The 14525-nt window shown below is 38.8% G+C and overlaps 1 protein-coding gene across 3 annotated transcripts in view; it reads left to right on the top strand.

The window, feature by feature from the left end:
• CALCR (calcitonin receptor) overlaps positions 1 to 14314 on the top strand; it is a 159237-nt gene extending 144923 nt beyond the window's left edge. For all 3 annotated transcript variants that reach the window (XM_058041169.1, XM_058041186.1, XM_058041178.1), the window contains exons 12-13: positions 5120 to 5161; positions 11164 to 14314. In XM_058041169.1, coding sequence (XP_057897152.1) covers positions 5120 to 5161; positions 11164 to 11385 — 264 coding nt within the window. In that variant the 3' untranslated portion in view covers positions 11386 to 14314. The remainder of the gene's footprint in view (positions 1 to 5119; positions 5162 to 11163) is intronic.
• The last annotated feature ends 211 nt before the right edge of the window (positions 14315 to 14525 follow it).

Below are 14525 nucleotides of genomic sequence, written 5' to 3'. Positions count from 1 at the left end.
CAAGCAGCTAAAGCTGTTCTTCTCAATCCCTTGGTGACTGAGGCTCTAAAAGTGTAATTCTACCTCTAATGAGAAATTAAAATGCTATTCAGCATAAGAGCCTCGGTTTTTATTGGCAAATGAGAAGGGATTTTTTTTTCTGCTGAACAGAAAATAATCACTGTCTTTTTCTCCACAAGTGAGATCCTTTGTGTGCCACTCAGCAGCTCCCAAGCAACCCCCCCATGGCTCCAGCACCCACCCTGCCAGGCAGGAGGATGCAGCTCAGAGGTGCCTGGTTTAGTACAAGGGCATTTTGAATCTTTAAGGCCTGGATTTGGACTGCATATATATCCACAATGCATCCAAGCTTTAAATTCAGCTCTCTGTGCAACCTTATACAGAATAAAATTAACCCATTTAAAAGTAGCCTGTTAAAAATAGTGAGAAATTTCATAGTATTTTAAAAGGTATTCAGTCCATCTGTTTCTCAGTTTAAAAGGAAACAAATATCCTCTATAATGCCAAACCAGGCAGAAATATTTTCTTCTTCTGTTCAAACTTAAAGTTATAGGACTGCTTTTGACAACATAAGCATTTTTTCTTTATCTTCTGTTCTTTTTTTCTCTTTGAATTATTAGTAGTTCAAAAGCTTTTCAATATTTTAAGCCAATTAAGGTTGGGGAAAATATATTTTGTAAGCAGAATATAATGAAGTGCCAATTTTATATGAAAATTTCACGCAAAAAATGACAGTAATGAAATCTCCATAGGGAGCAGGAGAAACAAAGCATGAGCTTTGCTTCCCTTCCCGAAAGGAAATTCCATTTCCTTTTGGGAAGGGAAAAGGAATCTTGCGATTTCAATGGGGACCAATAGAGGAATCTTTGGTGCATGTCCCTGCCCTTGATGGCATGTAATGCCTTTTGATGGCTTTGACTTGGGGAAAGATGTTTTTCGGTTTTGTTTTTTTGTTTTAAGTATCCATGCCATGTCCCTCATATCTTCCCCTCCAAGTTTTGTCTTCCTCCTTGACTTTTTCCCCTGCTTTTGCAACATCTGTGAGCTTAGTTTTGGCATGTTTTGGTCCCTTGCAATGCAGCTCATTTCCTCACAGCCTATTTTTTGAAGACACTAAAACTCCCGATTTTCTGGTTTTTTTTCAATTGCATTTCATTTGATCCTATATCCTTTCCAGAGTGTTTGTAAGCCTTTCTTTTGGGAATCGCAAGATTCCTTTTCCCTTCCCAAAAGGAAATTGCAAGTATCCATGCCATGTCCCTCATATTTTGGTTGATGGGATATCGCTATCATTTTCCTGCTGTCTTCAGCCCTCTCATGACAATCTCCCCTCCTCAGTGGCAGCAGAAACTGCATAGACACGTTCTTTGCTTTGCTTATTTTTTTTCACATAACATAAATTTACAATTCATAATGCAGTCATTTACCTCAGAGATGCTGTATGGGTGTGCTGTGAATGAAGGTGGTGAGAAAAGCACTGCTGTTTTTCTCAAAGCTTTTTATCTCTGCCAAAATGAGAGAGGTGGGAATGGGATGCACTTCTGTGAACAACTTCAGCCATGCTTTTCTTCTTTTTCTTTTGTTTTTTTCTTTTTGCTGTCCATTCAGCTCCAGAAGTGAGAATTAAATGGACATGGAGCAAAGTCCACACAGAGAATCAAAACCTGATTTTTATACTATGACCACCGGTACATTATCTTCTAATATCAGTAATGAATATATGACCCCACTGAAATCTTATCAGCCACACAGTGTATGGTTGATTAGGTTAGGGCCCTGGACATGGTCAGGAACAGCAGGAATAAGTGCACCTATATATGCTTTCTTGGTTTAATGGGGACATAATCTTGAATAAAAAAGTAAAAAGAAGTATGAGAAACCTATGTAAATTTGTATTATCTTCAATGGTATTTTTTATTTGTTCATTTCTAACCTGAGTAAATTACTCAAACTTCTTTTCAAGACACTCATGTCTTCTAGGAGAATGAGATACAAATTAAATACTTGTCAAGCAAAGAATTCACTTAGACCAGTATAGTCACTTAAACACTGGAAAAAACTCAATACAGTGTTAATAAAGTAAGGCAGTGAAAGTCTGAGAGCTGCCATCTCTGGACAATCCCTATGGCATGATTCAGCTGAAAGACACATTCATTTGTTCTTCACGTAGTTTCAGAAATAAAGAATTTCAGAAGAAGTCATTAAAGGCCCTTATCCTAAAATAAATATATTCTTCATTTCCACTTTCAAGACCACAGCCAACATTATCTAGCTGGGAGCAGACAATATATCACAGGTTAGTTTAATAACTCCACACAGTGGCAGAGAGCTATAATTGACTTAGACATTTCATCCTCAGCAAGAGTTGTATCCTGAGCAAAATCCAGTAGCAGTTAGAGTTTGGAAGATATGTGTCAAAGAGATATGAGAAATAACCCATGGGCTTTAAATTAAATAATTAAACTACATGTAGTCTGTCACATGTTTTAATAGATCCACTCTAGAATCATGGTCATCCCAAGCCCTCCTGGCTCCAGACAGACAAAGCTGGTGTTGGCTACTGACATCTCTGCAGCTTTACAGCTGAAGATAAAAATAGCCCTCTGAACTATGGGCAAAACTTCACGGATAAAAAGAAGAACTAGAACTAGAAATATAGAACTAGAACTAGAACTAGAACTAGAACCAGAACTAGAAATAGAAAGAACTAGAACTAGAACTAGAACTAGAACTAGAACTAGAACTAGAACTAGAACTAGAACTAGAAATAGAAATAGAAATAGACATAGAAATAGAAATAGAAATAGAAATAGAAATAGAAATAGAAATAGAAATAGAAATAGAAATAGAAATAGAAATAGAAATAGAAATAGAAATAGAAATAGAAATAGAAGAAACAGAAAGAGAAATAGAAATAATGAAAGATAGATGGCAGAGTTCAGAGGGCCACAGCAGGTGGAAGAAGAGCAATGGGATATACATGGAACAGAGTACAGAAAATAATTTCTTCAGCCAGAATATGTACAACATGCACAACATGCATGGTCTCAAAATAACAAGCCAGGTGTGCTTTAAGCTAACTCAAAACTAGAAGAGAAACTGAAAGGGATGTGAGGCATCACTCCACTTTCCTCTTTAGCTTTTCTGTCTGAAGTTGACTAGAGAAAGCATTAGTTAAGGGAGCTACACTCTTGAATAGCAGAAAAGTGGAGCAATTGCGGAATGTAACAGAAGATTTCCAATTCCATGCAGGAATTGAAATGGAAAATGGCTTTACTTTAATAGTTCAGGTTCAATTTCTGTCTTTAGGTGAACTAAGGTTCCCACATTCCCCCTAAACACTCTCACTGAAGAGCAAACTTGGAAAAAAATTCTCAGCCTCTTTCTCTCCACCTGCTTCTTTCTCTCCCCATGCTGTCTTCTGATTTCCCACATCTCATGTATGCCATCCCTGAGCGTCCCTGCTCCCAGAGGAGATCCAGATCCATCTGGTTTGCCATTGTGGCTGACTGCTGCTAGTGAAACCACGTTAGCAGAGCCCTGCTGCAAGGGTGCCCAGTGCAGTCCAAGAGCAGAGGCTGTGCCCAGCTGTGCACAGCTCAAACAGTGTAGTTTCAAACAGTACAGGCTGCAATCAACCAGGGCATTCTCTACCTTTGAAAAAATTTTGATTTAGGAGTGTCTGGTCTGGCAAAGTCCTGCTTTAGAACTGCAAGGTTTTGTTTGAATTTGTGGAGCTTCTCAGCTCAAAATTTATGGACAAGCTCTTGTGTATTTCTCCCTGTATGGTGGGATTTGAGTTTTTTGAATATACTCACTGCTTTACCAAAATATGAAAAGAAACTTTTATTTCAAACTACGTTTACCCTTCATCCTCATCCAAAGTGCTGTTTCATGTTGATATTTGAATTTATGTAAAATTTAAAATTCTGCATCAGAGAAAATCTATTCAAGAAAAATAATTGTCACTATTGATGTGGTCAGCACTTGTCCAAACCAGCCTGTGTATCTCTATATAAGCATTTTGTTAAAAAGTGATTCCTTACTCTGTTTGTGGTGCAAAATATGCATCTGAGAGTCCAAGGCATTTTGCAAAGCATTATCTACAATTCAACTGGTAATCATTTAAATGAAGGTTTTATAAAAAAGATATGCTGTAAAGCTCTTCAAAGCAGCCCTTGGGAACATAAGCTGCATTGCAGTTTTCCCCTCAATTTCACAAACTGCCATACATTTAGTTTATAATAACTGCTTTAAGTAATTTAAAATTAAAGCATTTGGCTCTCAGTGATGCTATGTAATGCTATTTTAATAAGAGTGAGTGCAGCTACGACATGGACCAGTGTAACTACATAATCCTGAATGGCAGGCTCTCTGTGCAGGAATTTTCTCATTAATTTCACACTTTGCCATCTCATATTCCTATCTTGGCCCTGTTTAATCTTATGGCAGGAATGAAATTCTATTTGAACAACTCTGGTGATGATGAAATTAACTTAAAGCCATTTACAACCAAGTTATGATGTGCACTTTTTTCTGCCTCCCTACCCTCTAACTCATGTGCTGTGGTAGGTTTTTTCCTTTTTCTGGCCACTTAGACCTCTTCTCATACCTTCTCCATCCATACAAACATACCAGTTCACTTATCCTGACATACAGTTCAATTTCAACCTTCCTGGGACAGCTGGATTCTCTGTGTCTGGCACTTTTGACTGGAGAGCTACGCTCTGATGAGTGAGTGACAACATATAGAACAAAATTCCTCTGCCATCTCTTCAGCAAAATCAGTGGCAGTGTGGTTCTCCTCTGTAAGCAAAATACATATCTACCTTTTATTTTCCTTCTCTACATCTCTTATATATAAATAACTTCATAGCAAATAACAGATAATCTATAAAATATAGTAATGCTGGACTGGGGGGGGGGGCACAGTAAAACATTATGAAAAGACAACAAATCCATTTAATAGCACACTGTGAAAGATGGGGAATGTCTGTGGTCTGTGACACAGAGGAAGTGGACTAATGTTTTTATCTTGTATCCATCAAGGCCAAATTTCCAAAACATTATGAAGTCTATGTATTCTGATCCCTAAATTCTTTTCTTTTCCTTCTCTTAGGGCTTACTTGTGGCTACCATATTCTGCTTCTTCAATGGTGAGGTAAGTACATGAAATGCAGAAAATGATCAGAACTTGTAAAATAGTCATCCTGCTGTTCATTAATGCAGATGAGAAGCATGTCACACTGCAAACTTTGAAGCCACACCAAGTGGCTTTTAGTCTCTACACACACCAGTGGTGTGCATTTCTGACAGCTCTGTGCAGAGTGTGACTGGAATATCCCTGAGCAGATTAATCAGCTCTGTTTCCATTACAAAGCAGATGGCACCTAGTGAGGTACAGGCATGACACTCTGACCCTACTATCTGCAAGTTTGAGATGGAGGTCTAAGTGAAGGTGAAAAATGCTTTACACCCCTTCCTTCCCCAGAACAGCAGGAAGGACCACAACACTCAATAAGAAGCACAGAAGGCATTCAGAGATCTGTCTGAAGAATGCAGTGGGGAGCTCAGGCCAGAGCCACGGCAAATCCATCCCTGGCAGCACTGTCACAGGTGGAGGAGTGCAATTGCTTGAGCTCCTTTGAGGACTAGCAGTGGCCTTTTTACAGTCAGTGTTTCTTGTGTAGCAATTGAGAAATAAAAATCCTTAAGGCAAAGATCTCTCCCAATCTCTTACAGCTGGATCATATATATGAATATACACCTACAGTGGGTTTTAGATCCACTTTACTACTACTTCTTTTTTTTCTTTTTTTTTTTTTTTTACAAAAAATAGCATGTTAAAATATGTCAGGAACCATTTAAATTTCTGCAGTAAGAATTTTTCCAAAGATGGTTGGCAAAAAAAAATTTTTCAACACATCAAGAGCGAAATAAAATACCATATAGCTTAGCAAAGCTAGGAAGTCCATTAAAAAGTTCACTTTCGGTCCAAAGCAGATGAATTAGATACAGAACAAACTTTGTGATGCTAGCACTCAGTAAATAAAGAGAGACATTTGTGCTCCACACTGATGTTTTGATAGAGACTGGAAACAGGCTATCTTATTGATAAGGTGTTACTGGCCGATTTGATAACATTCAGGATAGCAGAGAGTATTAAATTCTGCCACCGTTTGTCAACATCTCTGTACATTTTCCTCTGGTTGGCTCCCTGTGTAAATGTACAGAGAAACTGAAGAATAAAAAAGACGAGAGCCCTCAGCTGCAGTCTGTAGCATGGCTCCTCAGGAGGGATGACAGAGAATGGCAAAATGTGAGCAGCTAATCACAGCACAACCTCACACAAAGTGAGAGCTGTAAGATCACACTACAGAGGTTCACAGTTTCATGCATCCAACTAAAAGTTGAAGACATGCACAACTCTTTTCCTAACACATTTCTGTCCCCAGTATCTGCAGGCTACTATCACCTTTCTCCTTCTGCTTTACTGTCATCACTCTGACACAGCTGAATATCCATGCCCTGGAAACAAAGACAAACTTCTGATACTCCTTAGAAGAAAGTAGAGACCAGTCAGTCAGCTTTTGAAGCATCCTCTGCCTATAAGAGTGACTGCATTACTGTGTGCAGCCAGTACTCCAGTGTCTCCTCCAAGCAATGTGTTACCCCAAAATCCCCATCCTGAACATTGCCTTCTTCACTCCTCCCAGTGCCCCCTGCATTTTTTTCAGATTAGATTTTGCAAAACAAATTCCCTTTATGTTTTATAGCTTTACTGCAAGAGGTTGATTCTCCATCTCTAATGAGAACACCCAGATTTGTCTAGATTAAAGGTTGTAGCAATGTTAAAAATGCAGAAAGGTCACAACAAAATGCACTGAAAATATAAAGTATCTTAAAATATATTAGTTTCTTAGTTTCATCAACTAGCTCTAATTCCAAAGTACTTTTGGCAAAGCTACAAAGTCAGAAGAGCATGGCCACTTTTACAATCCCAGGGATACAACTCTCAAAGTATGCACTAAGGAATACATCTGAAGCATCTGCTTGCCAATATGTATGATTGATCCTTGGTGGAGCAGCTGATCAGAAACATGGATCAAAGTCAGGCAGTAAAAACAAATTACTGTGAGGACACAGGTTTCTCAGACTTGCTGAGAGTGATTTTATTGGTGCTTGGGTACTTTTCACCATTACAGCCATTTTCAAAATCATTGCATCTGCTTCAGATTTACAGATTGTCAATGGCAGGAGTGCTGGAAAACCCTCTCATTATTTTCTTCTAGAAAATTTTATTAGGGAAGTTTTTTTTAGAATTTCCCATTAAGGTGAGCAGTGTCAAAGACGACACCTCTCTAACACAGACTCAAGACAGTTTGGTGCTACTTGCAGCAGCACACAACCCATGAACACCCAGCAAAGTCCATGCACTAGACTGTCTGGGCTGGGATGGGCTGGGCCAGGAGAGGATGAAAGGTTTGTGATCCTTTCTTCCCATTTATTTCTGCAGTTACACAATCTCTAGATATATAAGGCACAAAACCTATAGAAAAACAGCAACAGACTAATGCCAAGCTGCTTTTAGAGCCCTCTAAAGGGAGCATTAATATGAGTTTGACCAAGAAAACTGAGCTAATCTCCCTCAATCCTGGTGTATGCAGAAGTACACAGACCAAAGACACAGTCTGGTCTTCAGCCATGATATACGATTGTTTCCAAGTTGCTGCATACATCTGCTGCCATAGAGGCTAAAATTATTTCTCATGAAAAAATTTAGTGTGGGGCAGGGAGATTAATTTTAGTACTGCAGAAGCTTGGCTAATCTGGGATTTACTTATTTCCTACTGGAACATTTAACTTCAAGACTGAAACACATGAAGCTTAGCCAGGACAAACAGTGCTAAACTCAGAACCACTTTAGTGTGTTTTGTAGTGCTTTAATCACTGCTGCCTCACTAACCTCACTTTAGTACCATGAGCCCATCTATAGAAATAAATCTAAACATAATAATAAAAAAGCTGTACTAATGTCTGCGTTCATCTGGAAGAACACATAAACAATGTTTGGTTTTTTTGCTTTTGAAATGAAAAATCTTCTTATACATTTTCCTATAAAATCTTGGTGTCCAGTAGAACTGCAGTTTCTCTGTCCAACAGCAACAGTTTTGTAGAGATAATACAAGGTTTCTGCAATAGCCTGCTCACTAGACCACATTTTCAAGCCTGGGATTGCTTCTAGACTGCAAGGCTGGACAACAGAATGGAAAGTCTATTTGGGGAAAAAGCAGCCATGTATCTTCTGTGCCAATGAGGTGTGAATGGCTAACAGAGAACAGAAAAACCTTTAAAGTCTTGAAGACCAGAGTAAATAAACTTGGGGTCTTCACTTCTTCAGTGGTTGCTTTCTTTTATCTGCCATCACAATGGAAAGCACGGCAGGCATCACCGTGTGCCTCGTGGTCCCCAGGTGCCTCCTCAGTCATTAATACATCGTGGCTTTGCATGTGATTTTCAGTAAGGCTGCTTACATATTTAAAGTTCATGCCTGAATGGTTTTAGCTGGCACTGAGTTATGATCATCTGAGATTCTTGGAGTCGTGCCAGAAAATTAGCTTAACAAGTTCTACTCAAATGCAGCAACTTGTACAATCCATTATCCCTTTGTGGACAGATCCTTTTGTACAAACAAGCAGTTCAGCAGAGAACAAAAAGAAAAAAAGATGCTTTGACCTTGTGCTCTCTCTGCTCTGTGGAGCCTTTTAGACCTTTATAATGGCACTTCTGATCATGGGCTGAACTGGAAGGGATGTGGCTGTTGTCTACCCATCACACATACAGTGTAAGCATCACTCTCTCTGAAGAAGAAAATTATAAACTCCTCATGACAGGCCCTGTAAGACTCAGGGACATTGTTCTTCCCTCTCCAGTTAACCACACTGTCATCTCCAGACCTATGGCAGACTCCAGTTCAGCTGAGAGCAGCTGGGGATCTTATCAGGAGCTTCTCACCTGCACAGCAGCTCCTCTCCCCATGCAAGAGTGATCGAAGCCTTGGGGTCTGTGCAGGGGGCAGGGGAAGGAGAGGGCTAGAAAGGAACAGCAAGTCTCTAAGAGCAGGCTCTTGCTGCCTTCACTGGAGATGCTGACGTTAATCCAAATGGATGAAGTGCTGTGAAATGCAAACATGGCCAGCCTGGGGCAGAGGTGAAGGCCAGAAGGGCACAGTGGCTGGTGACTGTGGTGCAGGGGGGAGAGGTGGCTGCAGGCAGGCCGAGCCACTGTGCACACACAAGGCACACAAGGTTTCTGCATTATCCTCCTTGTGTTTGCCCTAGATGCCCCAGTGAGACATGGAGAAAGTCACTGTCCTGGTACTTCTGAAGATTTCTTCTTCCAGTCCCTCCCCATAGCTTTTGGGGTAAAGCTAAAATATTCATACTGTAACATCAGAAGGCAATTTTAAAGTGACTAAAATCTTTACAAAGTTTAACTCATGTAATATTTCTGTATCAAGTGCTACCACTGCATTATTCTTTGACCCAGTAATTCTTTCTCACTAATAAACTTGGGTGATAGTGTGATAAAACATCCCCACATGCAGCTATTTCATTTTAATTCTCAACATTGACATAGTAAACCTTGCTCAGAGCCCAAGTAATTAAAGTTCCATTGTGACCATATCCCTTCCTGCACTGGATATCTAATTAACCTCCACAGAGCCATTTGGTTTTTTCCTTTATGTGTAAGGAGAAGGTGAATAGCAATACACTCTCCAAATGACAGTGCCCACCTCAGCAGGACCACAGAAACTTTTAGACTCCTGTCATCACAGTGCCTTACTTGCACCTGCCTTCCTCTGGAGGAGAGGGTCATTTACATCAGATTATTGTGCCAAACTGCTGCTATTCTCACTTTGTGTTGTTCAGAATCACTGATGTAAACAAAAAGAGCCAGGAATTGCCCACTTTCTGCTCATGTCACAAAACTACCAAGAGCTGTCGTGCATAGACATGCAGCTGGAGAAGTCCTTCTTATTCCTTGGCAAGACAATAGTTTAAATAATTTCCTAATACTATGTATAACACCACTCCTAATGTAAGTGTTGAATAAAATATCTTATTCTTAGCAGATGACTGTTCAACTGTTGAAATCCTCTATGCTATGCAGAGGGCTATGACCATATTTTGTGAGCACAGAACCTGTTCTTAAATTACCAGAATAAAATTTTTGTTTAGTTGCCCTGATCCTCTAACTCTTTCTACAAAATTATTCCTGGCAAGCTCATGAAGTGTACTTACACTTTGCCATTCATGGCAATTCTCATTACTCAAGGCTGAGCTTCTTCAGGTATCAAAATGCATTAGGCATTTCAGAGGCAGCATCAGCCTTTCCTTTCCTTTCCTTTCCTTTCCTTTCCTTTCCTTTTCCTTTCCTTTCCTTTCCTTTCCTTTCCTTTCCTTTCCTTTCCTTTCCTTTCCTTTCCTTTCCTTTCCTTTCCTTTCCTTTCCTTTCCTTTCCTTTCCTTTCCTTTCCTTTCCTTTCCTTTCCTTTCCTTTCCTTTCCTTTCCTTTCCTTTCCTTTCCTTTCCTTTCCTTTCCTTTCCTTTCCTTTCCTTTCCTTTCCTTTCCTTTCCTTTCCCTTTCCCTTTCCCTTTCCCTTTCCTTTTCCCTTTCCCTTTCCCTTTCCCTTTCCATCACAGGTGTTTTTATTACAACAATATTATATTATTATACAATATTATATATTATTTTGCAATATTGCATATGAATATATACTGTATATATTGTATATACATATTATATATGTATACATACATCGTGTATACATATAATTATTTTTATATATATTTATATTATATTATCACTATATATAATATATAATACATAATATATAATATATAATATATAATACATAATATATAATATATAATATATAATATATAATATATAATATATAATATATAATATATAATATATAATATATAATATATATTATATATTATATATTATATATTATATATTATATATTATATATTATATATTATATATTATATATTATATATTATATATTATATATATATATATAAAAATTATGTTATTGTAGAATACAATGTTATTGTATTTGTTGCCTCGCTGTAACAGAGTGTTTCCCGGGCAGGTGCAAGGAGCTCTGAAGAGGCAGTGGGCGCAGTACAAGACGCAGTGGGGCCAGCGGCGCCGGGAGCACTGCTCCACGCGATCTACCTCCTACACGGCCACGTCCATCACTGAGGTCCCTGTGTACCTGTACCACCACGATGCCAACAATGAACACTTGAATGGCAGATACGCAGAGGACTCTGAACTTGTTGCGTTAAAATCTGGAGACACGTCTGCCTAGCTCAGCACCAGCTGCAAACACATTGTTTCATGTTCTGCTTGTGAGGAAATTGGGGAGAAGGGTGGGAGTGTGGAAATCCAAGATGCTGTGTCAGAGTGCAGGCCCAGGCAGAAGGACACATCCTATTCAAACCACATCAACCTCTGACAGCAATGATGTAGAGGGAGTGTGATACAGACCTGGAATAGCATTTCTTCCGGTGCACCGCAGAAGGGAGTGAACATGGACCTGCCCACCAGGCTCCGTAATCTCCACATCTCCTGATACCTGTATGAAGTGACCATCTGACATTTGTAACAGCCCCAGGTAGCCAATAGCAAAGAGGAAAGAAAGAACCAGTATGTGGCAATTGGAAACTTTCAGCAGTTTTTTGCTCTTGGTACTTTTCATTAACACTAGATTTTAAACCATCAACTTTCACAAAGTGTAACTGACTTGGAGTCATTTATTTTTCCCTTTAAATTAGCTTGATGACTGCTTAAAAGATTTTACACATTGCAAGAAAAATCAACCATATGAACAACAGAAGGGCTTTCCAAAGTATTGAAATCTTGATGCTTTCCAAAGAATGCCACAAAATAATACCATCCCCAAAGGATATCCCAAAATATTATCATCCCTTTAGCAGGAGCATAAAGCAAATTAAGATAAAATAGTCATTGCATACCAAGATCTCAAACACCCTCAGAGATACAAATCAATTCTTCAGGCTTAATGACACAAGTCCTGAAGGCATCTCAGAATAGATTTCATTTAACAATACTGGTAGATAAAGAATATGTATTTATAGGAAAAATTGTCACCCTATTACTCTACCCAGAAACTCATCATTAAGACTCAATTCTCTCACTCTGAATAAGCTTTGAAATTAGTTTGGGAACTATGTTTTATTTAGTAGGCATTCTGAGTTGAGTGCTAGATGAATGCTTGTCTCTGTTATAAATTTGTTATCATGGCAGAAAATGCTCTTATGAAAGAAATCAGGAATCAACACCATAGCCCAGGAATAATCTGCTTTTAGAATATGGTTGTTCTCCTGAGTTCCTAATCATTACATAGTCTTGCCAAAACCTTTATAATCTATTTCTGCTTCTATTGAAATTAGCACACAAATCCCTGTTAACTTGGATGAGCAATGAACAACTGTCTTCAGTGTTCAGGAATGAGTTACGCAATACAGTTCAGTGTAGACTTCAAAAACATGAGGCCATTTCCTCCACAGTGATTTGAAACCATTTTTAAATGTTGTATCCAGCCAGGCTGAATTTCCTTCCCTGACACAACCAGATTCTAAGCTTTACCCTCAATTTGTAGATTTTAAATGGAGAAAAAATGTACGTGTCTAGTTACGAGTCACCACCTCCCTGGAAAAGTCCCCTCCAGAAGCAAGTTCATGAGGCAGAGCTGTAAAGCAAGCACTGTGAAAAGGGACCAGATTCACCCTGTCCATACACGAGGCAATGCCTTGCAGGGAGGGAGGCTGCTCTGTTTTCACCACCAGCACACCCACCAGCTGTGTACCACGGCACATTGTCCCCAGAATGAGGAGGAAGCTGCCAGCTCTGCCACTGTAGAACAAAGGAGGAGCTGGGGAACAAGAAGGAGTTGTCTGCTGGCGGTGCAGATCACCACACGGTCAGTCCAGCGGAACACCCACAAGAAAACATCATCGTGTGTGCTTGTTCAAGCCACATGCCTACTTTTCAGACTTCCAGGAATACAAAGACAGTTACTTTTTCAAACAGTATTTCTCATATTGCAATTTCTACTTTCACCAGTGAACAATACGAAATGGAGGAGCCAGTTGTTAAAGACAATAAAGTGGCTCTGCTACGAATCTGTATTATTCTGAATAGCTTTGGGGCACACTGCACTTCCCAGGAGGGCTGCAAGAAGGCATTCCTGCTTTCTAAAGACACAGATGAGCTGATTGTAAAAGAAATGTGAATAATATAGAGAGTTTAATAATGAACATGTCAGTTTTAATAATGTAAAGTTTACAACATGTAAGTGCAAGTTGTTCCACAGTCAGCTACGTTCATGTGGATGTACAAAATGGAAATGCTTTACCATTATACTGATTGTTTTCTTTCTTCTATAGTGATATTTTCTTGCTCTGTTTAGTAGAGTGCTCTGAAAAGTCACATTCAGAATCTGAGGTTTAGGATATTGTTTGCAGCTTTGGTGTTCTTGTGTCAGTCTTTATGGAAGTTTTGGTTTCAGTCAAGGGATGATGATTTCACAAAAAAAATTGGTAAAACATACGCACTGACTTTAGGGCTGTCATCACACTTGGGTTTTGTAGGAAAGGCTGATTTTTAAAGGTACTTACTGAGTAATTTCTAATCAAAATATTTTCCAATGGGAAATGCTATTTTTCTTCATCTCAACATGGTTTGAAATGCCATAATTGCACACATAAGGTACATTTTATTCTCTGCTTTATAAATAGCACCATACACTAGTGACAGTAATATTGAGAATGCTGATACAACCTCAATAATTCCAATTATGACAGTAGGCTGATTTGACTCAAATAGATTTCAGAAGAACAGCAGAAACATATAATTAATATATCAGTGTATCAAAAAGTACGGAAGGAGCTGACACTTGAATCAGCGGATTTTAAGAGGAAAACAACCTCACATTTATCACCTCTGCAGTATCTGCTTCCTCTCAAATGCCACACCCAACACATGAAAACCCAGTTTAGTGAGCATTTGCTCTTGCAGGTTTTGTGTGGTTGCTCTGAGCAACCAAATCTATCAGGAAGATAGATTTAGATGGATGCTGGTTGTTATGCTTTATGCGATACAGAAACACAGCACAAATTAAAATATTTGTTGTGGCATGGGATGTTGAAAGTAAGATTTTTATTTTATTTACTTAATAAATATATTTTATCTGAAATAAAACAGCAACAAAAGTACAACAGGCAATTTTCTGTGTATTAAAATTGTTAGCAATAATGCTACCTTAATTAAAACACTACAAAGTGCTCACATAGCAAAATTACTCTGCTTTAGGATAAGAATAATCCCACAAAAGTGGTGGATTTCTGCTCTCTTCTCCCATTCTTTGCCAGCCTCAATAAAGCTGAAATACTGAAAATGTGAAGGTACCTACATTTCCACTGCTAG

This window comes from Melospiza georgiana, chromosome 1 (assembly GCF_028018845.1).
Source record: "Melospiza georgiana isolate bMelGeo1 chromosome 1, bMelGeo1.pri, whole genome shotgun sequence".
Classification (NCBI taxonomy): domain Eukaryota; kingdom Metazoa; phylum Chordata; class Aves; order Passeriformes; family Passerellidae; genus Melospiza; species Melospiza georgiana.
This window is presented reverse-complemented; position numbering and strand designations above follow the sequence as displayed.